Source organism: Phoca vitulina, unplaced genomic scaffold, assembly GCF_004348235.1.
Source record: "Phoca vitulina isolate PV1807 unplaced genomic scaffold, GSC_HSeal_1.0 scaffold16, whole genome shotgun sequence".
Classification (NCBI taxonomy): Eukaryota; Metazoa; Chordata; class Mammalia; order Carnivora; family Phocidae; genus Phoca; species Phoca vitulina.
The window spans coordinates 37,404,650-37,431,468 of NW_022589719.1; the positions used below are offsets into that span (position 1 = coordinate 37,404,650).

Here is a 26,819-nt window from a genome sequence, read left to right on the forward strand (position 1 = left end):
GGTGAAGACAGGTACATTTATGTGTATTTTGCCACAATAAAAAAAGATTGTTTAGAAATGTTGATCTTTTAAATAAATTCAAAATGGATGAAAGATCTAAATGTGAGACAGGAACCATCAAAATCCTAGAGGAGAACATAGGCAGCAGCCTCTGTGACCTCATCTCTAGCAACTTCTTACTAGATATGTCACTGGAGGCAAGGAAAATAAAAGCAAAAATGAGCTATTGAGTTTTCAAGATAAAAGCTTCTGCACAGCGAAGGAAACAATCAGCAGAACTAAAAGGCAGCCTACGGATGGGAGAAGATATTTGCAAATGACATACGGAATAAAGGATTAATATCTAAAATCTATAAAGAACTTACCAAACTTAACACCCAAAAAACAAATAATCCAGTTAAGAAACGGGCAGAAGACATGAATAGACACTTTTCCAGAGAAGACATCCAGATGGCCAATAGACACAGGAAAGGATGCTCAACTTCACTCAGCATCAGGGAAATACAAATCAAAACCACACTGAGATACCACCTCACACCAGTCAGAATGGCTAAAATGAACAACACCAACAACATGTGTTGGCGAGGATGTGGAGAAAGGGGAACCCTCTTACACTGTTGGTGGGAATGCAAACTGGTGCAGCCACTCTGGAAAACAGTATGGAGGTTCCTCAAGATGTTAAGAATAGAGCTACCCTATGACCCAGCAATTGCACCACTAGGTATTCACCCAGAGGTTACAAAAATAAAGCTTTGAAGGGGCTCATGCACCCCAAGGTTCATAGCAGCATTATCAACAATAACCGAACTATGGAAACAGTCCAAGTCTCTATCCACTGATGAATGGATAAGGAAGATGTAGTGTGTGTGTGTGTGTGTGTGTATTTATATGGAATAATACTCAGCCATCAAAAAGAATGAAATCTTGCCATTTGCAATGACTTGGATGGAACTAGAGAGGTTTTATTTTTTTATTTTTTATTTTTTAAGATTTTATTTATTTATTTGACAGAGAGCACAAGTAGGCAGAGAGGCAGGCAGAGGGAGAGGGAGAAGCAGGCTCTCCGCTGAGCAGGGAGCCGGACGTGGGGCTCGATCCCAGGACCCCAGGATCATGACCTGAGCCGAAGGCAGCCACTTAACCGACTGAGCCACCCAGGCGCCCCGAGCTTTTATTTTTTTAGATTGTATTTATTTATTTATTTGAGAGAGAAAGCATGCACCCCTGGGCGGGAGGAGGATCAGAGGGAGAGGGACAAGCAGACTCCGAGTTGAACACAGAGCCTGAATCAGAGTTCCGAGGGTATTATGCTAAGTGAAATACATCAGTCAGAGAAGGACAATGATCATATGATCTCATTCATATGTGGAGTGTAAGAAACAAAACAGATGAGCATAGGGGAAGGAAAAAAAAGAGAAAGAGAAGGAAGTTGACCATAGGAGACTCTTAATGATAGAGAACAGAAGGAGCGTGGTTGGAGGGAGATGGGGGATGGGCTGGATGGGGGATGGGGATTAAGGAGGGCACCTGTTGTGATGAGCACTGGGTATTGTGTGTAAGTGATGAATCCCTGAATTCCACTCCAGAAACCAACATTGCGCTGTATGCTAACTAACTAGAATTTAAATAAAAATTTGGAAGAACAAAATAAATTAAAAAAATTTTTAAATGTTGATATTTTTCTGCAGTTACCTTTGTAAAGCCCCCAGTCCCATTGTCTTCATGTGAGAAATGTTAAATTAGCCCAAAACTTCTTCCTGCTCCCCTTCCTCCTACACCTGATTTGGAGTGCTGTTATTCCTGTCGTTGGTTTGGTGTTCTCACGTGGTCGCTTGATGGATGTCCTTAGCACTTTGGTTGTGTCAGAACCGCCTGGACAGCTTGTTCACCCATGTGCCAGCTTCACTGCAGAGTGTCTGGCTGGTGGGGCCGGGAGGACCTGAGAACTGGCATTTCGGGCAGGCTCCCAGATGCTGCTGCTGCTAGTCTGGGAGCAGCTTGAGAAGCCGTGATGGAAGTGCAGAGAGGCCTGGTGGGCACCACGGGGCTTGAGCTCCTGTCTGCACCTGCACGCAGGCTTGTTCACCTCTGCAGGATCAACGTGTGCGGCCGGGTGATTCTTGTGGGGGGGGGGGCGCTGCCCTGGCCTTGGCCCACGTCTCCAGATATTACCCAATGTTCCCCGGGGTAGTATCACCCCCAGCTGAGAACTTAGACTTGAAAGACGCTTTGGATAGATGAGGAGTCTTCGGCTCACCTTTCCTTTCCTTGCGCCTCTTTGACCACACTCAGCTGTCTTAGCTCAGGGCACCAGAACGGAACACCACAGATGGGTAACAGACAGCACCCCTTTAGTCTCACGGTTCTGGAGTCGGACATCAGGGTCCTGGCTGATTTGGGTGTGTTGGGGGGCTGGGGGGGGTGGAGATCCCTTTCTCTCCTTTTAAGGTCACCAATCCCATCGTGGGGCCCACCTTCATGATGTCATTCACCCCTCATCACCTCCCAGAGGCCACACGCCCAGACACCACCCCACTGGCAGGACCTAAGTGTAGGAATTGGGGGGTGGGGGACACACACGCATTCTGTCTGTAACAACAGCCTTCTGACGGAGAGCATCACTGGGATTCTGATGAAAATACAGCTTCCCTGGCAAGCTCTAGTGGTTTTCTGGAAGGATTTTTCAGTGTCCCAAGTGCACTGATTGATGGTGAGTCCTCCGTGGGCAGCTGTGCTTTGATGGGGGCCCGTTCACTGCAGTGTCGAGTCTTTCAGTTCACCTACTGCTTTCACTAAAATGCTTTATCTTCCTTTATAAAAACTTTCGGTCTTTTAAAATTGGTGTATAATTTACAGACAGTATAATGCACAGATCTCAAGTGTACAGTTCGCTGAGTCCTGACAGATGTGAACACCCTGTGCTTTACACCCCAAGCCCAGAAAATTCTGTCCTCACCGTTTCCCTGCTGCGCCCCTCCTGAGAGGCAACCACCATTCTGACTTCTTTTCGTCGAAGATCAACCTCACCTTTTCTGGAACTTCATATAAATGGAACCGTATGGACCTACGATTTTCTTTCTGGCATTTTTTTTCTCAGCATGATGTCTGTGAGGTTGAGCACATGATGCGTCTTATCAGTGATGTTCGGCGTTTGATTGCTGAGTAGTAGTCGTTGTATGAATAGACCGTAATCAGTCTGTTCTTCTGTTGGTGGACTTTGGGGTTGTTTGCAGTGTTTGCTGTTGTAGTGGTGCTGCTGGGAACATTCTCGTGTGCCTTTGTGAGAACGCCGGCTTCGTTTCTCTTGGGTAAATACTTAGGCTCTGACTTGCTGGTTCATAGCGTAGATGACACGTTTATGACAAACTTCCAACTCTTTTCTCAAGTAGTTGTGCTGTTGTCTACTCTCACCAGCAGTGTGTCAGAGTGTTGGTTGTTTTGCCTTCTTACCCACACTTGGGTTCTTAGTGTGTTTAATTTTAGCCAGCCTAGTGGAATCTCTTCGGGGATGGATCTAATCTGCATTTCCGTACCGACCAGTGATGCTGAGCAGTTTCTCTTGTGTTTATCTGCTATTCCAATAGCTTCCTTGGTAAAGTGTGCTGGTCTTTTGCCCCATGGGGCTTGAAGTCACGACCCCGAGATCAAGACCCTGAGCTGAGATCAAGAGTCAGACACTTAACCGACTGAGCCACCCAGGTGCCCCTTAACTTTAGATTTTTTTTTGTGGCTGCCCTTTTCCAGTTGAGAATGTCCCCTTCTATTACTTTTTTGCTGGGAGTGTATATGAACATTTTGCCATGTACTGTTTCTACATCTAATTGAGATGATCATCTTTTCCCCTTTAGTCTGTTAATATGGTGAATTATATTGACTGGTTTTCAAATGTTAGCTAAGCTTAGATTCCGGGGACGAACCTCTCTTGGTTATGATCTGCTACTCCTTTTATATATTGCTGGATTTGTTTTGCTACTATTTTCTTAGGGAGTTTTACATCTGTGTTCATGGATGATATTCTGTAATTTATCCTGTGATGTTCTTATTTGGCCTCATTAAATTAGCTGGGTGGTGTTTCCTCATCTGTTTTCTGGGAAAGTTTTTGTAAGAATGGTATTCTTTCTTTTTTTCTTTTCTTTCTTTCTTTTTTTTTTTTTGAGAGAGAGAGAAAGAGTGCCCAAGTGGTGGGAGGAGAGGGAGAAGGAGAGCAAACCCTCAAGCACACTCCCAGCTGAGTGAAGAGCCTGACACGGGGCTTGATCCCATGACCCTGAGATCATGACATGAGCTGAAACAAGAGTCAGACGCTCAACCGACTGAGCCACCCAGGCGCCCCTGGTATTATTTCGTCTATGTATTTGGTAGAATTCACTCATAAAGCCACCTGCTTTTGGCATTTCCTTGTAGAAAGGTTCTTAATTATAAATTCAAATTTTCTATTTGTTCTTGTGTCGGTTTTGGTAACTTATGTTTGTAGAAGAACTTGTCTGTCTCATTATTGTCAGCATTCAGTGGTCTACTGCCTGTCAATCCTTGAATCATCCAATGTATTTATTCTTGTGGTTTTAAAGTCTTTGTTACTTATAGCATCTTTGTTGTGTCTGGGTCTCTTTCTTTTGTCTCTTACATTCCTGGTTGTGGGTAACGTTTTTTGCTCCTTCACATACGTGTGTGCATGTGTGTGTGCTCGTTAGACATTGTGGTGGCAAGTGTTATTAAGGCTCTGGTTTTCATTGTCCTTCCTTAAAGAGTGCTGTGGTTATTGCAGTGTGCAGTTCATTTGCTGTTGGTTCAGGAGGAACCCTTTGAGGCTTGGTGAAGCCTGATGAGGGCAGGTCTAGAGAAACCTTCCCCTGGGGCTGCTGTAGCCCTGTTCTGGCATGGCTTTCAGTGGAGGTCCTGTGGAGCCTCAATGGAGTGCCCTCTCTCTCTCTCTCCTCTGGGAGTGGCAGTGCCTGTCTTCTGCCCTGACAGCCTCCACAGCACCCCTTGAGCTTACAGCTCCCCATAGCTGCTCTTTGCCAGGCCTTCGGAGGGGCCCTGCATGCCCCCATCCGAGTAGTTGGCCAGAGGCTTAACTGGCTCTGTCCTTCTTTCTGGCGTCCCTTCTCTGGGCAGCCCAGCTCGTCTGGTTCACTGCCCTGCACATTCCAGCAGCCCCAGCTTTGATCCTTGCCTCCATCTGAGACTGCGGGGCCTGCACACGCTTCGCCTTCCCGCACCCCAGCCTCAGCAGGCCGTGGACTGCTGCTCACCCTTGGGTTCCCTGCTCTTGGGCACTGTCCTGAGCCACCAGCGTGTTTGTTGTCCAGCATCTGAAACCCATTGCTTTGTGTATTTCACCCAGTTAGTAGCTGCTGGTAGTGGAGGTCAGCCCGGGACCTGTCACCCTGTCATGATGCAAGTGAATGTCTCTTCGTTCCTTTTTTATCTAAAAAACTCCTCCTTTCCATCCTGTGTTTCCTGCCATGTTGGCTTTGTGTTCCTTCTGATTTAGCCTGCATTTCAGGGGCTCTCATTTCTGGTTCCTCTTTTGAGTTATTTTGCCTCTCTCTTCAAATCTTTAAGTCACTTAATTTCTGAGATTGCCTAATTTGTTGGGCTATAGTTTTCATCTGTCTTGTGCATGTGTCTTTCTGGGGTGTTTTGGTTGTCAGTGGAGGGCTTATTCTGTCTTGTTCTCTTCTATTTCGTTGGACTCAGCCACAAAGCTTTTCCCATGTGCTTTTTTTTTTTTTTTAGTATTTTATTTATTTATTTGACAGCGAGAGAGGGAACACAAGCAGGAGGAGTGGGAGAGGGAGAAGCAGGCCTCCTGCCAAGCAGGGAGCCCGATGCGGGGCTCGATACCAGCACCCTAGGATCATGACCTGAGCCGAAGGCGGACGCTTAACGACTGAGCCACCCAGGCGCCCCTTCCCATTTGCTTTTAAGCTGTCCTTGCGCTTGCCTGCACCATTAATAAGGGTGCTGGGCCCATTTGCTTTGCTGCCTTCACAGCGTGGAGCTCCTCTGCCATGGTTTTGACTAAGTGATTCAGACCCTGGTGGCTCCTCAGAGGTGTCTCCCTGTTGGAGGGAGGAGGTTATAGACAAGCCAGGGGAGGAGGCTGGAGTGATCCACGGGTGACGGATCTGTCGGGGGCATCGGGATGAACACGTGCACAGGGTTATGCAGATACAGATGGGCACAGAGATGGGGATTCAGGTGTATAGGTGAGCACACGCACGTCTCCCTGCCTGCTCTGTCAGCAGAGAGGACTGAGGAGCGTACCACCCAGCAGCCGAGTGTCAGGTTTTCATCTCCAATAGAAGGGACCAGGGCTTCCTGGAGAAACAGCTGGTTCTGATGCCAGGACAGGCAGTGGAACAAGGTGAGCCCGGAGCGACCTTCTAGTGCTCTGCTGCGGCCCCTGCAGGCTGGTCCTCCCCTCCCGGGGACTCTGCATCTCACCTGCCAGGGGCTGTGTGGTCATCCCGTTAGCGCCTCTCCCCTGGGCAGCAGCACGTGAGTCATGCTGACTCCCAGGGTGGCCCCGGAGACACTGTCCTGCCAGGACAGAAGGGGCCTTTTCTGTCCTGCCTCCCAGGTGGCTGGAGCGCTGTTGCGGGTGTCCTCAGCTGTTGCGGGCAGAGGCTGCCTTGTGCTGTTGCACGTTGATCTGTCCTTTCGGTGGCTCTGGGGTGGTCCCTGCAGAGTAGGGTGGAGCTTGGACGGATGAGAAGGTCAGTAGGGCCCTTTGTGGGATGTGGCCTTTCGGGGGTGGAGGGCAGAGCTGATCCTGGGCATATGGGTGCAGGGGCCTGGCAGACCTCTGGCTGTGCTCTGTGCTGGGTGGGGCTTCGCAAGGAGCGTGGGGACGGGCTGACACTGTCCCTGTGGTCAGAACTGAAACCAGGGCTGAGCAGAGCACCATCCTCTTGGAGACGTTTGATTTTTCAGTACTTCATGGCCTCCTGTGTCTACAACAGCTGCAAAGAAGGCCTTGGGCACTCAGCTTCTTGTACCCCCACAGGAAGGCGTTGTGGGGCTGCCCTCCAAGGGCAGTCTTTGCCCAGTTCCAGCTCAGTGCCTGCTCGGGACGCCCTGGGAGCCAGCCAGCCTTATCTGTCCACGGCTGTACTGGTGTGGCTGTGCCGCAAGCCCGTGTCCGTGCTCTGCAGGTGCGTGGCCAGCCTGTCTGCAGCCCAGCTAGCCTCCAGCCCACCCCCTGCCGGTTTCTTGTCTCAGCTGGGCTGGGCTCAGGCAAGGGGTGTGTGCTGGCCGCCCGAGCTCCTGGGGCAGAGCTGCTTCCTGCTCTGTGGTACCACCCCGGGGCCTTGCTGATGGGTCCTTCCCAAGGGTGGTGTCCGTCTCCTCGGCAGTGGCCTTAACCCCATACAGTGCCCGCAAGGCGCCACTTTGAAAAGGCGACTGAGACACTCCCTCATGTACCCAGACTTGGCCAGCCTTCGCCTGTAAAGGAGCAGCTGTTTGTCTCTGCCAGGCCGGAGCCCTTCTTTCTTCCCCTGCTGTCCTCATTGGCTGGTCTCCTGGAGGGAAGGAGCGAGGGAGGGGAGGAAGGAGGGAGCGGCTATCTGGTGCCCTGGCTCCCACTTTCCCACCCCATCTCTGCACTGCCCCACCATGCTTGGAGATCACAGCAGCCTCCCCACAGACCGAGCTCTGCTCAGCCAGCCCCCCAAAACTGGACTCAGCTGCAAAATGGTGCTCCAGGCAGTCGGCCAAGTGCTCAGGTGAACCGGGCAGGGGATGGTGGGGGTGGTCTGACTGTCCCTAGTTCCTACCCCAGGTCAGCCTGGGGAGGAATGGCTGTAATTGCCGCGCCTCCCAGCTAAGGTCGTGGCGGTGTACAGCCGCTGGGGGTGGGGGGCTGGATTTGGCCAGGAACTTCGTTTGGAGCCAGGTTTTCCCTAAATGCCTGCACTTCTGTTGCTTGTGGGAGGGAGCTCATGCTCCTTGAGGGAGTGCGGCCCTGGAGGATCTGGATGAGAACAGGGGGCCCACCGGGGACCCATCTCCCTCTTCGTGGTTAACCACTTTTGTGGCCACGGCAGTCCTGCCTTGCCCTCTCCCAAGCCTGCCAGGGCGGCAGGGTGTCTGTCCCGTTGTCCCCAGGTGGGATGACCGGAACCTATCCAGGAGTGGCCTTGTCCAGAGACCTGACATGGGCCATAGCTGTGGGGCTGGGGGCTGCCAGAACAGCCATTTCTGACAGCTTTTTTAACTTCTTTTTTGACCTGCAGAGGGGTCTAGAGAAACTCACTCCAGTGCCGGTTCTGTGTCTGAGTAGAAGCCTGCTTCAGGCTCTGGGTAGAGTGAGTGCGGCCTGCTGGTGGGAGGGTGTGGGGGCGGCGGGCCGGCTGACCCCAAAGATGGGCTCCGAGGGGCGCCGGACACCCGTGCTCGCAGGAGTCAGGAGCACAGGCAGAGCTTGCGTCCAGAATGGGTCACACTGTAGACTCAGATCTGGCTTCCTTCAGTATGAACATCTTGCATTTGCCTGAGACTTCAGTGGGTCATCATTTTTAAAATTGAAAGTGAATGTCTCTTGCTTTTCCAGTTGTCTTTAATTGTAGCCAAAGTAAGCAGGCCTCTTGGTGTGATGGTCTGAGGGGAAGCCAGGCCCAGCTGGTGGTCAGCGTGGAGTGACGGAGGCCGTTCTAGAGCCTGTCTGTGGGTACCTCTGGTTTCTGCCTGTCTCTTCCATGGGGTCGTTCCCCACAGCCGGTCACCTGCGTGCCGCACGGGAGGACTCACAGTGAATTCTGAGTGGAAACCAGAGATCCCACCTGTTAGCTGGCCAAAGCTGTCCTTTCGTAATGTTAGGGTGTGAGATTTAGAACGGCCGGCAAGGTGTGGGTGCTCTGCTGCAGGTCTTTGGTTCAGCCCAGGAACGGTGACCGTCCCTGGGAACGTGTAGGGAGCTGTGGGTGCATGTACTGTGGGTGAGGGCCGAGTGCTGACGTGGGTTCTGCAGAGGGCAGAGGGGAGGCCGACCGGCCGAGCACCAGCGCGCCGCTCTGGGAGACTAGAGGCCCAGGCCCTCCTTACCGGGGGAGTCTGAGAGGACTTCACGATGGAGGTGACTTCTCAGCCCAGCGTCAGAGGAAGAGCGCTTACTTCACCGATGGAGAAGTGAAGGTAAAATTCGAACTCTGAGCATCGTGGCCACATTGTGGCTCCAGTTGTGGGTCAGAGAGCTCGCAACTGCGCCTGACACGCGTGGACGTTGGGTCCATGGTGTCTGCGTACTTTTCTCAGTCTCCCTTGGCTTTTTCCGTCTTGGTGGATCTCATTTTATAGGGGACACAAAGGCTTATGAAAGCATGCATTGTTTGGGGGTGCTGACCGCCAGGCAGTTAAACCAAGAGGAGAAATGACCTGCTCGTCCCTCTCCACAGCATGCAGCTGCCCATAGCCCGTGGGGAGTTGGTGGGGGTCCCATGGGGGGTCTTCCTAGCTTTTGGTTTCCAAGGCTGTGTGACAGGAGGGAGTACAGTGACACCGGGGCGCTGGGAGTGGCGAGAACGCGATGCAGGTGGGGCGCCTCCACAGGTCAGAGGTGGTCGTCGGGCCCCGCTCCAGGCCCGCCGCATCGGAAACTTGGGGGTTGGGAGTGCTGCCAAGCCCTGGTGTTTTCACTCGGCCCGGGCTTGAGGGAGCTGTCTGGCCCTGGTGGTGGGCCCGAGTGTGCCCTGACCGCCTGGGTGACAGGGCTGTCACTGAAATCCCTGCGGCGCCTGTGCCCTCAGCAGTGTCCTAGGAAGGACGTCAGGAGGAGCCTGGACTTTGGGCCCTGCTGCCCCCTGGGAGTAGGTGGGTCCTGTGCACATGGGACCCACGGGCCGCTCTTGCTGCACCCAGCATGCCACCCCAGATAGTTGCGCTTGTCAAGCCTGGGCCCGGGAGCTCCCTCCTGCGTTAGCCTGCTGTGGGGAGCGGTGGGCTGCACCCAGGAGGGTGGGCGCCCTCTCCATGGGCCCTTCCTTTCCCAGACCACCACCAGCACAGGCTCTGTTTCTGTGGGAGCACTTTCTGTGGGGCCTCTGCGTGCCGTGGGTCCACTGTTCACGCATCCGTGGTTCCTCACAACCCTGCTCCCCCACCCCCGGATCTTTGGTCTCCATCCCATGAGGCTGCCTCCGGACGGGGCCGCCTCTGTCACTGCCCACCTCCTCCACGGTCAGCTTGACTTCCCTTGACTTCCTGCATCTGCCCTGCCTCATTCCTGGCCAGAACCGCAGCTGTCCTGGGATGCTAGCATCCGGTGAGCACCGCAGGGGCCAGACGGGGTGGGGGTGGGGGGGCGGACAGAAGGCTGAGCAGGACTCTGAGGAAGGGGGGGGTCTCCGTCTATCCTGCCCGTTTCTTCTCCTGGTTCGGTGCGCCCCCCGCTGGGCGCAGCTGGCCCTGCTCTGTGCCTGGGGACCACCAGCCCCTTGCCTCAGCATGGCGAGGCCTTGAGGAGGCGTCTGTGTTCTGAACCTGACAGTTCCTGACTGCTCCCTGACACCCACATGTCTGCCCGTGGGGGCCAGCTCTTGGTGGGGAGCATCAGCACGGGGCACTCAAGTGTTTGCAGGCGTTCCTGGGCAGGTGCATCCCTCACAGAGCGTCTGCGTCCCTAGGGGAGACTCCTCTCCTGCGGCTGACTGTCGGGCAGGCATCCCTCCCCACCCGTGTGTCCCCTTGCTCGGCGTGGATGGGTGGCATGTCGGTGCTGGCTCACACTGAGCAACTGAGGGCCCTCTGGGTGGGACTGGTGGTGTGACATTGGACAGGAAGTGTGTCAGGCCACCATGTGTGGGGTCTGGGGACTCCTGCGGAGGTGGTAAAGGCGTCAGGAGCAGGGGAGGGCGAGGAGACAGGAAGATGTTCTTGGTGGAGCCTGGGCCCCTCCCAAATGGGTGTCCCGGCCTTGGAGCCCACCCGTCAGACCAGGAGAGCATGTAGGGTTCTGCTGGAGGTTCTCTGCATGTGCCTGTAGCCATACACCCCCCCGCAAGGTGCCAGCAGGCCCTCTGGCAGGCCTCAGCCTTGTGTCCACCCTCTGGTCCCTTCAGTGCAGCTCCATGCCAGGGACTCCACCTTTTGCGGCCGCTGTGGGGGTCCCAGCAAGCAGTGTGGGGGGAGAGCCAGAGAGGAGGCGCTCAGGCGTGTGGCCCCCGGGCAGCCCTCTGGGCCTTGGCTGGACAGAACCTGCTCCAGAGCTCGGTGCCTGTGGGGCGGGGGCGCAGGGTCTGTGTCCTCCATCCGTGTGGCCACAGGGACGGTGTTACGTAGCCTGTTCCACCTGGAAGCCACAGGGCGTTTTCTGAAAGCTCGGGTTTGTTGCTGCTGGTGGCAGAGGAGCGGGACTGGGCCAGGGCCACGTCTGCCACCCAGAGGGGCCAAGTGGCTTGGCAGTGGCCAGGACAGAACTTGGGTGGGAGGGACCCGTGTGGCTGGGCTTGCGGGACCACTTCCACACAGGGGCCCTGGCTTGTACCTTGTCCTGCCGCCTTTGGGTCAGTGCCCATCATTGCTGCCTGCCTGTGGGACTGAAGGAAAGAGGACCCCATGACCAGGCTCCACAGACTTCCGCTCTGCCGGGCCTGGCACAGGGGTCATCCCAAATGGCACGGCGGTCCAGGGGTCCCAGGCCTGCCCTGGATGATGGGGACAGGGGAGCTCAGGGGAACCAGCTTGGAGAAATCGAGCGTGGCGGGCCGGGTGTGCACCTGCCTGTTTGGCCAGTTTGTTGCAGGAGAACAGCAGGGGAGAAGGGCGAGGAGGCTGAGGCCTTCTGACCACACACACGTCGCAGCCCACGTCCTCCCGCGGCTGCCTGCCTGGCCCTCGGAGAGTCGGCCCAAAGGGGCTCCCAGTCTCCCCTGGAAATGGATTTGCCAGCACGAGGGTGCCACACCCTTCCTCAGGCAGCGTCCCCCAGGGGGCCTGTGTGTCACCCCGGGCACGTCTTGCACCAGGCCACTTCCTGCTGCTGCTCCACTAACAGCTGCCCCTGGGCTGGTTCTGATGTGTGGTCCTCATCACTTGGTGACGTGGCTCCTGGACAACAGGCCCCCACGGGCCCCATCCCTACACGTGTGGTCATAGGACCCTCTAGACCCCGAAGCTGAGGCCCAGCATGTGTGGCCAGCTCGGGGGTGGTCCTAGCCAGGTGTGAGTCAAGGTGAGGCAGGGGCGGGTGTCAGACTGGGCCTGGATGCAGTGGAGAACCTGCCCAGCAGACGGACACTTGGTGGGGGGTGAGCAGAGCAGAACCAGTGCAGGCTGAACGTGTGTCCCGTGGGCTGGTCCCTCACGCCTGGGGCTGTAGGCACAGGACATCTTCCAGGCAATGTCAGGCTTTCTGACAGGTCGGCGTGTGACTCAGTAGCAGAGACCAGGGTCAGGAGAAGGGCAGGGGGCAGGGAGCGAAACGGCCTGCCCACCCATTTCCTGGTGGAGCATCTGAGGGCATCAGCAGAGCCCCTGGGCTCCCTGAGCCCTCCCAGGCTCTGGGGAAGGGTGGGAGCCTTACTGTCTTGGGCCAAGGGACCACAGGTCCCTGAGAAGCGTGTGTCCACACTTGTCCCCAGGGAACAGCCTCCCCCCACCACCAGCCAAGGGGACCCCTGAAGTGCTCACTGCAGTTGTGTATGTAACAGAGATCAAGAGAGACAGAGACATCCATGCCTTTGCTCCAGGTCACGGGGGTCTGTCCCGCCCTGTCCCCAGGACACTGTGGCCCTGCGTGGCACTGGCCACTCCCGGTGGTGCACCAGGAGGCTGAGAACACGTCGCCTTTTAAGGAGAAGATTTGCTGAGAAGCTGAGGGAAAACATTTCCCTGGCATTCGGGGAGCATTTTTCCTTCCTGTTTCTCTTAAATAAACCACTAGCAACTTTTCAAAACAGAAGAAGAAAAGGACAGGGTCAGGGAGCTGCAGAGACCTTTCGCCCTTACTGGAGCAGGGCTGGCAGGGGAGGGGCGCACAGGGCGCTGGGTGCCCTGAGTGCTTAGGATGGCCGTGTCCAGCTCAGCCACCATTAGGCTGTGCCCCAGCCAAGACCCGCGGAGCATTCCCATTTGGGCAGCTGGGCCAGAGACAGAGGCCAGGAGTGAGCTGGTTTGCTTCTCCTTCCGTAGACGCTGCAGAGCTTGAGGGTGTAAATGGGTGGGGCCTGGCCACGTATGGTGGCCCCCGAGTCCAGGTCCTCAGCCTGCCTGCCCCCAGCCCTCTGGCCCAGCCAGCACCCCGACCATGGCCCTCCCAGGTGTGCAGGGGGCCCGTGGCCATCCCGACGGGTGCCTGTGGGTTTGCCCTGGCGGGAGCGTGCTCACTCCTGCCCTCGCACTGCAGAGCAGGACTGGGGGCTCTGAAGGATGTGTCTCCTGGAACTCCGAGACCTCTGGCTGTCTTATCCTGTCCCCAGGGCAGGTGTACACACTTCCCCTGAGTTTCTGCTCTTGGGGCGGGGGTGACCCCTCCTTGAGAGTTCATAGCCAAAGGTGGCCTTTTCTGGTCAGTAAGATGTCCCGGTAGTATTGATTTGCAGTTTGATTCTACAAGTCACGGTGTGTACCATTGAAGAATTTAGTCGTCCAACTAAGAACCAAGAGACTCAATTAGGCATTTTCCTTCAGTTTCTCAAACTTACTGCCAGGAACCCAGTGCTAAACCTTAGAAGGTTGGAGAGTCCCTGCATGTGCAGGAGGACTGCAGCATTGCTCTGAGCTGCTCCCCAGATGGCGGGGAGCCTACACCCTCCTACACCTCCGCGTTGGGCGGTTGCTGCTGGGAAGGGCCGTATCTGCACACGGCCCTCCACTGGGTCCTCTGCTCCGAGGCCCATGTGCCCAGTGTGGGCTCCAGTGTGACACTCAGTGACTTATGACAGACCCAGCCTGGGCTGTATTCCCAGCTGGGGGCTCTGGGCCACTGTGTTGGTCACTTTTCCCTCTTAGGGGACGTTCCATCTTGTTTGTGGACCTAGGCTGCACACACCACGGCCCTGGCTCCGGCCTTTGGGCGGCTGGCGGGAGGCTGGTTTGGGGCCCACGGCTCCCCCACCAAGGAGGGGGCCTCTTCAGCACTGAGAACTTTGGTTTATGGGGCTTATTAGGTACTGATAACTGGATTTGAATGAAAACAGACATTTCAAATATATGTATTTAGTCCTATAAAAGTAGCTATAACAAGCCCATTCTGTTTTTGTATGACAGTATATTTTCATGGAAAGTAACTATTTTTGTAAGCAAAAAAAAAAAAAAACGAAAAACCTTTTGATGCAGAGTGGTCATTTGAGCAGATCTCTGTAATGCCTGGCCTGGTTCATGCCCACCTGTCTGTCCCTGCCCGGAGCCTGCACTGTGTGCTTGGCATGGAACCCAGGTGAGCGGGACAGCGCTGTGCAGGGGAGCCCCAGCTGTGGCAGCATGCAGCAAGGGCTCTGGAAGGCCGGCTGGCCGGATCGGCTGCACAGAAGGGTGGGGGGCCTGGGCCAGGGACACTCACCCCTGTGTCCCACCCGGCAACCCTGCGGGCCAAGGTGGCTGCAGTGTCATCCATGGGGCTGGAACCTGACTAGTGTGGTCACCACCCCAGCCCTTCAGCGGGCCCAGAGCTGCCTGCCCGTCGTGCGTTCCAGGTTTGGCCCTGCGGCATCGGGCCTCTGGCATGTGTGTCTGCATCCTTGCCCCTTGTGGTGGCAGGGAGCTCAGCTGGTCAGGCCATGGGCCCGACAGTGGCAGGGGAGGACAAAGGCAGCTTCCTTCCGTTCCTGGCGCCAACTGGGAGCAGAATCTCCTGGGGTGTCTCAGGAAGAGCCCCCTGGTTGTCCCACTGGCAGGGACAGCCCCGCTCATGTCCTAGGACCTAGCTCATGGCCTCCATGCCTGCGTTTGTCATGCAGTGACCCTCTGCTCCCTTCTCTCCGGCAGGAAGTCTAAAGCAAAGCCCAACGGAAAGAAGCCTGCTGCCGAGGAGAAGAAGATGTACCTGGAGCCAGAGTACGCCAAGTCCAGAATCACCGACGTCGGCTTCAAGGAGCTGGTGGTGCTGCCCCGGGAGATCGACCTCAACGAGTGGCTGGCCAGCAACAGTGCGTGTGGCACGGGGTGGGGAAGGGCACCACAGTGGCTGCAGGTGGCCACCTCCTCGGGGACTCCCCAGAGCTGGTGGCCGGCCCTGCAGTGCACTTAGGGTCTCCACCGGGGAGGGTACCAGGGATGGGCCGCCATGCCGGGGACCGTCTGTGGAGCGGGTGTGCAGCTGCAAGGCCGGCAGCGCCAAGGTCATGGGAAGGCCGTGACCCGTGGCAGGGGAGGGTGGCTCTCACCTCCACCCGCTGGGCAGGCCTGGGGCTCAGGGCTCACAGTATGTCTGCCTGCCCCACCCCTCGTGGAGGGGACTCCGTCTGGATGGCCGCTGGCTCTCTGCCCAGCTTGGCGCTGTGCAAACACGTGCCAGCCCACAAGACAGAGGCTGGTGGCCGTCTTCCAGGGCCGGTGCTCTGCGCCGGGACGTGTGTCTCTGGTCTGTGGCGCGTGCTGGCTGCCCCAGGGCCCACGGGAAGAAGTGCTGGGCCTCCTAGGCCTGCAGGGCACTGGGACGCACAGCATGCTGCAGTGGTGGTTTTCACACCTGGTCCTTCTCTTCTCTCGCAGCCACCACATTTTTCCACCACGTCAACCTGCAGTACAGCACCATCTCAGAGTTCTGCACGGGAGAGGCCTGCCAGACGATGGCCGTGTGCAACACGTGAGTCGCTGCCGGGCTGTGGCCCAGCCCCTGCACCCTCTCTGGCGCCCCTGCGGGGTCTCCTCAGCCGTGTCCTGGCTGGGGCTGCACCTCCTGTCCCCGTGGAGCAGGGACACGGGAGGCAGAGCCCAGCAAGGGGAGGCACTCGGTGGTGTGGGTCCTGCTGGGGCACGGGGTGCCAGGAGCCGGCCAGAGGCTGGTGGCCGAGCTCCTTGGGGCTAGGGATGGACATGCCTAGGTTGGTTTCCTAAGACAGCAGAGCATCGTGACGCTGCAGATGCTTCTCTGCTTCACTTAGTTGAAGGATGGCTTTTCCCGAGAGCTCCCGCCCTGTGGGAGGGAGTGAAGAAGGAGACAGCGAGGGACGGGGTGGAGGAGGGCACTCACTGCCTTCCTCGTTGGCTGGTTTTGTGGGACCGGGATGCCTTCTCAGTGAGTTTTCAGTGGGCCTTGAGTGCTGTTCATTCTCTTCCGGAAGCTTGTGCACATTCGTGTCTTCAGTAGGCAGGTACCCCAAGGGGGCTTCGAGGCACCTCACTGGATTCGCAGCAGCTCCTGACTGGGGTGTGGGGAGGAGAGCCACTGCGCGGCACAGGCTTGCCTTTGGCCTCTAATGGCAGAAGGGATGGAAGGTGGCTTCAAACAGGAGGCCAGGTGTGCTGGGGCTCAGCCTGGGGCTGTTGTGACTAAGGAGGTGGCACGGAAGCTCCTTTCTCATACCTCCTTTTTATTGTCGGGGCTGCAGGTCAGGGGCCGAGGCAAGTACGCATGAGCCGCTAGCCCCTGCTGGCAAACACACATTGTGTGTGTCCTGAGTTCATCCTGCCCACAGATGCTGCTGGCCAGGCTCCTGGGCACAGACCCAGCTCAAACGCAGGCAAGTGGAGCTCTCCTGTCGCTGAGAGCCCATGAGCCTTGGCACAGGCCTGGCTCTCAGCCCCGCCAGGCCCTGCTGTTGTGGCCCCAGCAGGTCACAGCTCAGGGCTAGGTCCCGTGCGAGCAAATGTAAACAGTAGTTGGCTCTCCACTCTGTCACCCAGAAAAGGCCACTGATGGGAGCCCAGGCATTACATGTGTCCCCATTGGCCACAGGCAGGGATGCCCCAGGGGAGGTTGGGGCTGGTGAGCTTGGAGGACAGTGATATGGGAGGGAAGGGCCCTCGGTAGAGTAGACTGCCCAGCGGCAGATGCTGGAGGCGGGTGAGGACGGTGTTTTAGAGCTGCCGTGTGTGTGGCATGCTCAGGAGGATGCTTGCTGGCTGGGCCCGACCCAGCGGTATCAGAGGTGGCCCGTAGGGCAGGCGGGTAGGGAAGCTGGTCTCCTCTGCTCCTATGTTTCCTTCGGTATCCCCATGTTTGAGAAGAGACTCCTGGAAAGCACGTAGAGCTTGGTGTGAGCCTGGGGTGCCCACTTCTTGTTCTTCTCGACTGCAGCTGCCTTCACAGGGTCTTTCAGGCTTACGGGGCCTGGCATACTTACTGCCTTCCTAGCAGTTGTTTGATGTCAAATTAGTTGAAGAGAAGAAAGCGGGTTTGCCAGAGGTCCCAGAGCTGCATGCTGCCCCAGGACCAACGTGTCTGCCTGGGGCCTGGAGTGGGGCCTAGACATGGAAACCAGAGGGTTGTGCTGGAGTCCCCGAGGTGACGTGAAAGGGCCACGCAGAGAATGTATTTGAAGAAATAATGGCTGAAGCTTTCCAAGCTTGGCAGACACAAACCTACAAATTCAAGGAGCTGAATGAACTCCAAGTAGGACAAACTGAGGAGTCCATGCGCAGAAACGACATCACAAAACTGGGCAAAGAGAAGGCCTTCCCGGAGCAGAGCCAACCCTCGAGGACACAGGCGAGTGACCGCAGCGCTCATCAGAAGCCTTGGGCCACAAGGAAGCTCTGCCACGTTTTTAAAGCGCCGAAAGGAAAGAGCAGTCCACCCCACAGTCCTCCTTGCAGCACACGTATCCTTCAAGGGTTTAGGTGAAATACGGACCTTTCTCAGATGGAGGAAAACTAAGAGCATCCACAGTCGGCAGACCTGCTCCTGCAGGGAATCCCAGAGCGAGGGGACTGGGACCGTCTGTGCAGGATGAGCGACAGGGATGGACCTGGGGACTGGCCCTGTGGAGCGCTTTGAGCCACACCCGTCTGATGGGTAACAGCAGAGGTGACGGCGGTGGGGTGGGCTCTCGGTGCTCCCACTGGAGTGGCGGGAAGTTGGTGCAACGGACAGCGTGGAAAGCAGGCGGAGTATGTATTTTATACTCCTGTGAGCAACCTCTGAAAAGTTGTGTAAATGATGTAGTCGAAGTCGTAATGGGTAAACTGAAAGGAAGGACTAAATCATAACCCAAAAGAAGGCAGGAAAGAGGAGATACAAGGGACGAGAAGCAAAAGGAACAAGCGGTAAACAAAGGTGGTAAAAAATTCAAACACACCAGAAATCCCATAAATGTCAGAGGGCCAAACAGAACTCCCAGAGTTGGCCGCCAGCCGTGGGGGCTGTGCTTCCAGCCCCCCTGGGTGCCTGAAACTCCGGACTGCATCGAACCCTGTGGCCTGTGGTAAAATTTCATCGATAAATTAGGTACAGAGATAACTAGTAATAAAACGGAACAGTTACGGGGCGCCTGGGTGGCTCAGTCGTTGAGCGTCTGCCTTTGGCTTGGGTCATGATCCCGGGGTCCTGGGATCGAGCCCCGTGTCGGGCTCCCTGCTCGGCGGGAAGCCTGCTTCTCCCTCTCCCACTCCCCTTGCTTGTGTTCCCTCTCTTGCTGTGTCTCTCTCTGTCAAATAAATAAAATCTTAAAAAAAAAACAAAAACAAAAAAACAGAACAGTTACAACAGTGCGCCGTAATAAAAGTTATGTGAATGTGGTCTGTCTCTCAAGATCTCTTATTGCGCTGTACCCACTTTCTTCTTGTGATAGCGTGCGACCATGAAATACCCACGTGGTGCAGTGAAGGGGGGGCACTGAGGCAGGCGGACGTGGTACGCCATTATATCGTCCTCAGCCTCAGACGCTGCGTCCGAAGGAGGAGCAGTGTCTGCTTCTGGACGGCGCTGGCAGGAGGAACTGAGACCAGGGAAAGTGAAACCACAGGTGAAGGGGCTCCACTGTGCAGGAGTGGATTTCTGAACCGAGCCAACTGTAAGCGTTCACAAAATACTTTACGTGCATTGACATCTGTAAAACTAAATGGATAGAGAAGCTGTAGCCACAGAACAGCCATCAGGAGAGAGCTGCAGCGGCTCTATGAATCCCAGACTCCAAAGACCTCAGAGCAAAGTAAACCATGGGGGATAAAGAAGATTGCATATTTACAAGAATCAGTTAATCAAGAAGTATTGATCTTGAATGTGTGTGCACCAAGTAGCCGCTTTTACACAAAATAAATGGACAGAACTGAGAGGAACGGACAGAAATCACCTCAGAGTGGGAGCCTTCAGCTCTCTTCTGGAGGCAGACGGGGCTGGTGGACAGCAGGTCAGCAAGGATACGGGACGGAATAGCACCGTCGGCCAGCTGGGCTGGATGCATTTCACCGTCGACAGCAGAGGACGCGTCCTGCTCAAGTGCGCACGGAATGAATAGTCACCAAAGGAGATGGCATCCCAGCTCACAAAACAGCCCTTCGCACACTCTAAAGAATCAGAATCATACTACGTTCCTTATCTGACTGTCATGGGATTAAACTAGAATCAGTAACAGAAAGATAACAGGAAAATCTCTAAACACTTGGGAATGAGCACGTTTCTAAATAATCCACGGGTCAGAGAGGAAGTCTCAGAGGGAATTTGAAATGTTTTAAGCTGAGCACAAATGAAAACGCAGCATACCTGAATTTGTGGGACACAGCAAAGCTTTGAGGGGAATTTATAGGGTTGTATGTTTATTGTAGGAGAAGGATCTCAAATCGGGAACTAAGCTTCCATATTAAGAAACTAGAAAAAGAAGAACAAAATAAACCCAAATTGAGCAGAAGAAAAGAAATAATGGAGTAGAAATCACTGAAATTGATTTCTGAAAACAGGAAAATCCATGAAACCAGAAGCTGATTTCTTGAAAAGATCAATAAAATTGATAGGCCTTTTACAAGATTGACAAAGAGAAAAGGTGCAGAGTATCAGTATAAGGAATGAAAGGGGTGTCACTATAAACTCAGCAGATACTAAGAGGATATTAAGGAAACATACCAAAAATCCCTACATACATAAATTGGACAGTTTGAACGGACTAGTTCCTTGGTAGGAACAAAATACCAAAGTTCACTCAAATGGACAGTGCTGTACAGCAAGAAACCAGGGATGAAAGGCATCCCGGTGCAGAAGAACTAGAAGTGCCCCAGTTACTGTAGAAAACATCCAGCAGGGTACAGCTGGGGCCCCAAGCTAAGAGAACCGCACCATTTACAACAGCCCCCCACACACGTGTCTGCACACTGCGAAGGGCGAGGTGCTGGGCAGCAGCTGCGGAGGGGCCAGCAGGGGCGCCGAGTGGGAGTTCTGCCGGGTCCGTCTGCTCACTTCCTGCCCTCCCGGTCCGAGTCCCAGCACAGTTTTTGCAGAATGAGACAAGCTGGCTGACTGCATGGACGAGCACAGTCCCTGGTCCCACTGTCAGGACAGCGTCGGGGACAGACCCACAGATCAGGGGGGCGGTGGAGGGTCCAAAAATAGACCCACACAAAGGTGGCCCTCTGATTGTTGACAAAGATGAAGAAGAAAGTGCAGAAAGGATAGTCCTTTCAACTGATGCTGGTGGAAAAACCAGTCACCTGTGTGCAAAAAAAGAAAAAAAAAGTGAATCTTGACCAAAACCTTTATGCCCAAATTAACTCCAAATGGATTCTAAATTGTGAAACTATAAGACTTTTGGAAGAAAACGAGGAAATCTTCATGACCTAGTCTAGGCGAGGAGCTCTTGGCCGTGACACAAGGCTCATTGATGAGAAAGAATCAGTAATACTATCGGGCATAAGCAACAGTTAGAACTTCTGCTCTGAGAATCAGGACGCTGTTAGGAGAAAACATAGACAAATCACGGGCTAATCATATACCCAAGAGGGGACCGGCGCCCAGTGTGTGAGTAACCCTCGCAACTCAGGCGTGCGAACAGCAGCTGGTCCCCAGTGGGTCCGGGCCTGGACACACAGGTCAGCGGAGAGGACCCAGGAGAGCGGACAAGCCCCTAGAGCAGCAGGTGGGGACAGCAGGCCCCGTGCTGGCAGGGACGTGGCAGCAGAGCGATGCACAAGCCAGTCCGACGGTGGTTTGGTGGCCTCTTACGGGCCCAGCAGTGCAGATCCTGAATGTTCGTCTTAGACAAGCGAGAGCTTGTGCTCACACAGAAACCTGCCCGGGAGCATTTATAATAGCCGGAGCCATAATTGCCCCAAACTGGAAACGAGCCAGGTGTCTTCCAGCGGGGGGCGCGCTGGCCCTTCCACGCTGGCGGGGGCGGGGGCCGCGGGGCGCACACTGAGACATGGCTGGAGCCCGGAGCCCGGCTCAGGACGTCCTGTGGCGTTCCCCTGGGGCCATCCCTGGTGTGCTGGGGACTGACCGGGGGAGGGGGTGGGAGCTGCCTGGCTCTCTGGACAGGTGAAGCTGTAGGCCTGCCTGCCAGAACGCGTCCTCTGTACTGCCCGGTAACTTAAAAATGAAAACAAGTGGAACATTGAAAGCACAGGGTCTCGTCTTTCAAACAGATGGGGCCGTCCTCATCCCTCAGGAGCTAGTCTCTCTGGGCCGCACGTTGGGGAGACACGTGTCCCAGTTTCTAGTTGCAGCTGTGTTTTGTGACCCTCTGGCCCCTGTGGCCAGGTGCATCAGCGTCCGCGGGCGGTGCCGGGCGGATTGGTGGAGCAGATGTCTGTGACGCCCGCCCGGCCTTTGGGCCTTGGCCTCTGGACCTCACTGCAGACATGGGCCTCAGCCTGGCCCCCAGAGGCCGGGCTCCTCCACTTCCCCGCACAGGGACCCCCTCAGGCTGTCCAGAGTGACACAGAAAGGGGCTTTGTCTTCTCGCCCTCAGGTGATCTGACCTGCCCTGTGCCCACGTCTGGGCAGGCGGGAGGAGGGCCAGCAGAGCCACCTTGTGGCGGGGAGGGTGCTCGGGCAGGTGTTCTAACGGACGGGAGCGCCCTGCTGGATTTCTACTTCCTGGGGGCAAGCAGGAATTTGGCAAGCTTCTTAGGGCTTTGTCTGCACTAGCTCCCTTGCCCGCTCATGTTCCTGGGCCTTGTGGGGCACCTGGCACCAGGCTCTTGTGGAGCCCGGCCTCCCTGGGGGTGCGTGGCTGTGCCCAGGAGCAGCCCCGGAGCAGCCGAGTGCCTTCTGCAAAGCCCCGACGCCCCAGTCACACCCACACCTTCCACCCCCAAGTGGGCAGGTGTGGTGCTGAGTGGCCGTCGGGCCATGTCCCCTTATCCACGAAGCCTGGGCTCCTCCCAGGGCCTGTCCATTAGTGTGGAGGCCGTGCTTTCCCGGTCTTGCTGGCCAGCCCCACACCCTGCCTGGGGCGGAGCGGAGCCCCGGTTCCTGTTCGATGGAGGTGGGCTTGCCGGAGCAGGGGCGGTGGCCGTGGAGCTGTCTTGAGGTCACTTGGCCAGGGTCAGGCTGGCCATGGGAAATGGGGACCCCCACTGTCCTGAGGACAGGCCTGACAGGGTGGTAGCAGTGGGTTAGCCCTCATGGCTGTCATCCAGGGGTACTTGGTACACGCAACAAATCAGGGCAGGGTACTCTGAGCCAGTCTGGGGTCCCCGAGCAAGGTGGGATGTTGAGGTTTGGGGAAACCTAGTCTAAGCTGATTCTGAGGCCAAGTAAAGCCAGCTGTGTGAGGGGGTGCCGGACAGAGGGAAACGTCTGTGTGAAGCCTGGTGCCTGAAGGCTGCCCGTCATCTGGCTGGGGCAGGGGGCTGAGAGGGTCGGGGTCTAGGCCACTCAGTCCCTCACGGGTACAGCCCCACACCCACATGCACCACACCCCTGAGCGGACTAGAGGCCACCCCCCCACCCTCCGCCCCCCTGCGGCTCCGGGTCCAGCCCTTGGTGAGCCAGCCTGCCGGAGCACAGCAGCCCTCTGGGAAGACGGGAGCAGGGGTGGGGAGAGCAGGGTGGCTGCCAGATGAGTGCCCACCGGGCGCTTGTGTGTGTTCTGGGGAGAGAAGCGCTGGGGCAGGGGGGCAGTCCACGCTCACACGAGCTGGGAGACTCGCACGGTGAGAGATCCTGGTGTCTCTGCCCGCAGGTGTTCCAGCTGTTCTCACTGGGCCAGTGGAGGGCATGTGGCTCCTAGTAGTGGGAGCAGGGGTGTTCCCAGGGGCCGAGGCCCAGCTGACAAGTCACAGCAGTGTTCCTGGAAGAGGCGGGGCAGCAGCAAACAGCGTGCCCTCCATGCCTCTTCAAATCATACAAAACACGCGTCCCTCTAAAGGAATGAAACTTGCAGCCACGTGGTAGAGAAAATGAACACGCCTTCTGTTGACGTTGTACACGTGTGTTCAGACGGCGTGCTCTGTCCTGGACGTTCAGAATCGGTGCAGGCAGACCCTTATGGGATGCAGCTGAGGGTCTCCAGGTGGTGGGAAGCAGTGTGTCTCCCCTGGGGACTTTAGGAGGGGAAGCCTGGACACCTGCCACACCTCCACTCCTGGGGCCGGGGCGGAGGGGGGGGGGGGGTAAGAGTCGCTGGGTGTCTGTGGGGCACCGTGACCGGCCCCCTCTGTCCCCACAGACAGTACTACTGGTACGATGAGCGGGGGAAGAAGGTCAAGTGCACTGCTCCCCAGTACGTCGATTTTGTCATGAGCTCCGTGCAGAAGCTGGTGACCGACGAGGATGTGTTCCCCACGAAATACGGTACGTCTCTGCCCTGCTGCGCTCCTCCCTGCTGGGCGGCCGTGGCTGCCGATGCGAAGGGGCCAGACCTACGGGATGGGGGCGGCTGTGTGCCCTGGGCTGTAAGGCCAGGCAGGTGCGCTCTGGCAGGGGTCAGCGCAGCCCGGGTCAAGACCGCACCCACCCCAGGCTCTGGGCCCTGTGCCCTCTGCCGCCCCACCTCACTGGGGACCTGACAGCCAGCAAGCGGTAACGGCCGCCCTGTGTCCCGACCTGGGCAGGTCCTGGGGGGGGCTCCAGGCCAATACGGAGCCAGCAGGGGGCAGCGCTTGGCCAGCAGGACGTACCCGTGCACCTCGGTTCCCGTCCTCCTCTGTGGCCGAGGCCATGTAGAGGCCCGAGAGCATCCGTCAGGGAAGCACACGTGACCCCGGGGCTGAGTCCAGGCTTTGGGTGGCCTATGGCAGGGTCACGGGCCCCTGGACGCAGATCAGCTCTTGGGGCCAGGCCCAGGGTGACAGGTCACTCGGGTGCCTGCCAGTGGGCTGCTCAGTGGGGAGGGTGTGGCAGGCAGGAGCCCTCCAGGCTAGTCCTGCAGATGATCTCCTTCCTGACGGTGGGAGCCCAGGCCCCTGAGAGGTACTACGCGGTGGACGGAGCGCAGTGCGGGCTGACGCTGTGGACTCTCTCCCCAGGCAGAGAATTCCCCAGCTCCTTCGAGTCTCTGGTGAAGAAGATCTGCAAGTACCTGTTCCACGTGTTGGCGCACATCTACTGGTCCCACTTCAAGGAGACCCTGGCCCTTGAGCTACATGGACACTTGAACACGCTCTACGTCCACTTCATCCTCTTCGCCAGGGAGTTCAACTTGCTCGACTCCAAAGACACCGCCGTCATGGACGACCTCACGGAGGTGCTGTGCAGCGGCGGGGGCCGCGGCGGGGGCGGCGGGGAAGGGGCCAGCGGCGGGGGCGCGGGGGCACAGAACCACGGGAAGGAGAGGTGAGCCCCCGGCCGACAGGCGCGCACATGTGCAGAGAGACGGTGGTGCGCGTGCTTGCGTGTGCGCACACGCCCCGGGCACGCTCGGCGGGAGGCCTGAGAGGTTGCCGCTGCCCCCCACCCGGCCCGGGTGCGCCGAGTGTGGGCTCCCCAGACGCTGGCGGGCCACGCATCGGACTGGCCCCCTGCCGGGGTTTTCCTGTTGGATGGATGAGTGCCGCTTGTCAAGAAGGACCTTTGGATTTCATTCATTTGCTCAACAAACGTTTATGGGACTGCCGGTCTGAGTTTCCTTCTCCTGTGGGGCTTTCCTTTCCTTGGTCTTCCGTGTGGCCCCCGCCCCTGCCTCCCCCTGCCCTGGGGGCTCTGCTGTTTGAGAGAAATACACCCGTGGGAGCTGGGGCTCCTTCCCAGGAGGGACTTGGGCTCACTTTGGTTTGTTTCCGGGGTGGGGCTGTTGTAGAGATTCCTCCCCGCTCCCCCTCAGGCCTCCCTCTCCTGGCCTTGCTAGGATCTTGGCTGCCAGCGGCTCAGAGCAGGTGGGGTAGGCGTGGCCAGGGGTGCCCCTAGGGGCCCTGACCCTGTGGCTTCGGTCCCCCCTCTCCTGCCCCGCTGCCCACGAGGGCCCCTGGACTAGCTGGGCCTAGGACCGAGGTGCCTGGGCGGGCGGCCTGTGTGGGGACGCAGCTGTTGGCGGGAGGCTGGGCGCCCCGCTCCGCTCACCTGTTCGGTCGTAATAAAAAGAGTTCGCTCAGGTCAGTGCCTGTGTGTTTCCTGGGCGTCTCGGTGACCCGTGATGAGGGTGCCAGGGCTGCTGTGATACTGAGGGTGGCCTGGCCCAGCAGCTGGGACTGTCGCTTGCCTCCTGCCCCCTCAGGTGGCCCCTGCCCACCCCAGCCTGGACCCTTCCTGCCAGGGTCAGCCACAGACTCCCCTGCTGCCCTGTGTCCTCAGCTGACCTGCAGGACTTGGGATGCTGGCAGTGGGGTGGGTTTTGGGGGGACGACGACACATGCCTTGTTTCCTGCATCTCCAGGGGGCCTTGACCACTCTGCTTGTACTGTGCCCTCCTGTGCAGGTGGCAGGCACCCTAGAGAGTGTGCTGGGACGGGCCGGGGGGGGGGGGGTCCTGGCCAGCCTGGCCCCGGGGGCTCTGCTGCGAAGGCCGGCCAGCCCTCGCCTGGGCACTGTGGTCTGAGGGATGAGCAGAGAGGAGAGCTCAGGAGCGGGCTGAGTGCAGGGGCGGGGCGGGGCGGGACCTAAACTGAGCCCTGGAGCTTGTCTAGGCCCTGTGTGGGCAGAGAAGAGAGAGGAGGGGGCTCCGGTAGGGGGCCCCGCCCTCCTACCCTGACATCTCACCTGGGGACAGCCTTCTCTGGCTGTCCATGGCTGTCATGCTCACCACCCCCCACACCCACACAGCCCTAAATGGTGGGGGCCCTGGTCTCTGTCTCCTGACTCGCTACAGCTCCTCCACCCACCCTCCCCACCCCCAGCTTTCTCCCCACCAGGTAGGTCCTCAGTTTCTGCCCTCCTGCCGCTCACCTGGCCCTTAAGTTCGGCTACTGCAAAACGTGCTTGTGGCCTTCCTCTGCTTTCCTGGCCCATCACCAGCCCCAGGGCCTAGCTGGAGAGCGGAGCCCACCCCCACCTCTGCCTCCCATGACCGGTGGGACCTCTGCAGCTTGTGGTGGCCACCAGGCCTGCCTGCCTTCTCCTGTGATGGTTCCTCCTCTTGCCCCTGAGAACTGCCCCCCATCTGACAGTCCTGGAGCCAACCACAAAATGCAGGTGTACCCTGGAGTACCTTGTCTTCACGTTCTGGCCCCCACCTCCCCTCCAGGGTCCCGCACCGTCTCCCTGACCCCTCCCTGCACCAGAGTACCTCCCCCGGTGGCTGCACAATGGTCACCTGGGGGTGACTTTAAAATTCCCTGGTGCTTGAACCAGTCTCCACCCCACTGACTCAGTCCCTGGACACGGAGAGCAGGCATCAGAATTGTTTCAACATGACTTTAATGTGCTGAACTCATTCATGTTCTGAACCCCTGGGCAATCTTGCTTGCCCTGCAAGAAGGCTCCTGGGCCCTGCTGTACCCCTCGGGGCCTGCTGCCATCTCACTGGAGCTCATGTTTCCGTCCTTGTCTGGTCAGGAGCTCCAGGTTGTGGGGAAGCCTCCTCCCCTCTGTCCCCTAATCACTGGACACATCTGCAGCGTCCAGGCCG

The 26,819-nt window shown here is 57.2% G+C and overlaps 1 protein-coding gene across 2 annotated transcripts in view; it reads left to right on the forward strand.

The window, feature by feature from the left end:
- The window catches only part of MOB2 (MOB kinase activator 2), a 79,188-nt gene extending 53,846 nt beyond the window's left edge, over window positions 1–25,342 (forward strand). Inside the window, exons 1-5 of one of the 2 annotated variants that reach the window (XM_032414595.1) lie at window positions 7,609–7,733; window positions 14,929–15,089; window positions 15,655–15,748; window positions 23,487–23,611; window positions 24,286–25,342. In XM_032414595.1, the coding sequence (XP_032270486.1) occupies window positions 7,624–7,733; window positions 14,929–15,089; window positions 15,655–15,748; window positions 23,487–23,611; window positions 24,286–24,596 (801 nt within the window). In that variant the 5' untranslated portion in view covers window positions 7,609–7,623 and the 3' untranslated portion in view covers window positions 24,597–25,342. Of the gene's footprint in view, window positions 1–7,608; window positions 7,734–14,928; window positions 15,090–15,654; window positions 15,749–23,486; window positions 23,612–24,285 lie in introns of those variants that run through there. The other variant, XM_032414596.1, reaches the window with a different exon arrangement.
- Window positions 25,343–26,819: the final 1,477 nt, after the last annotated feature.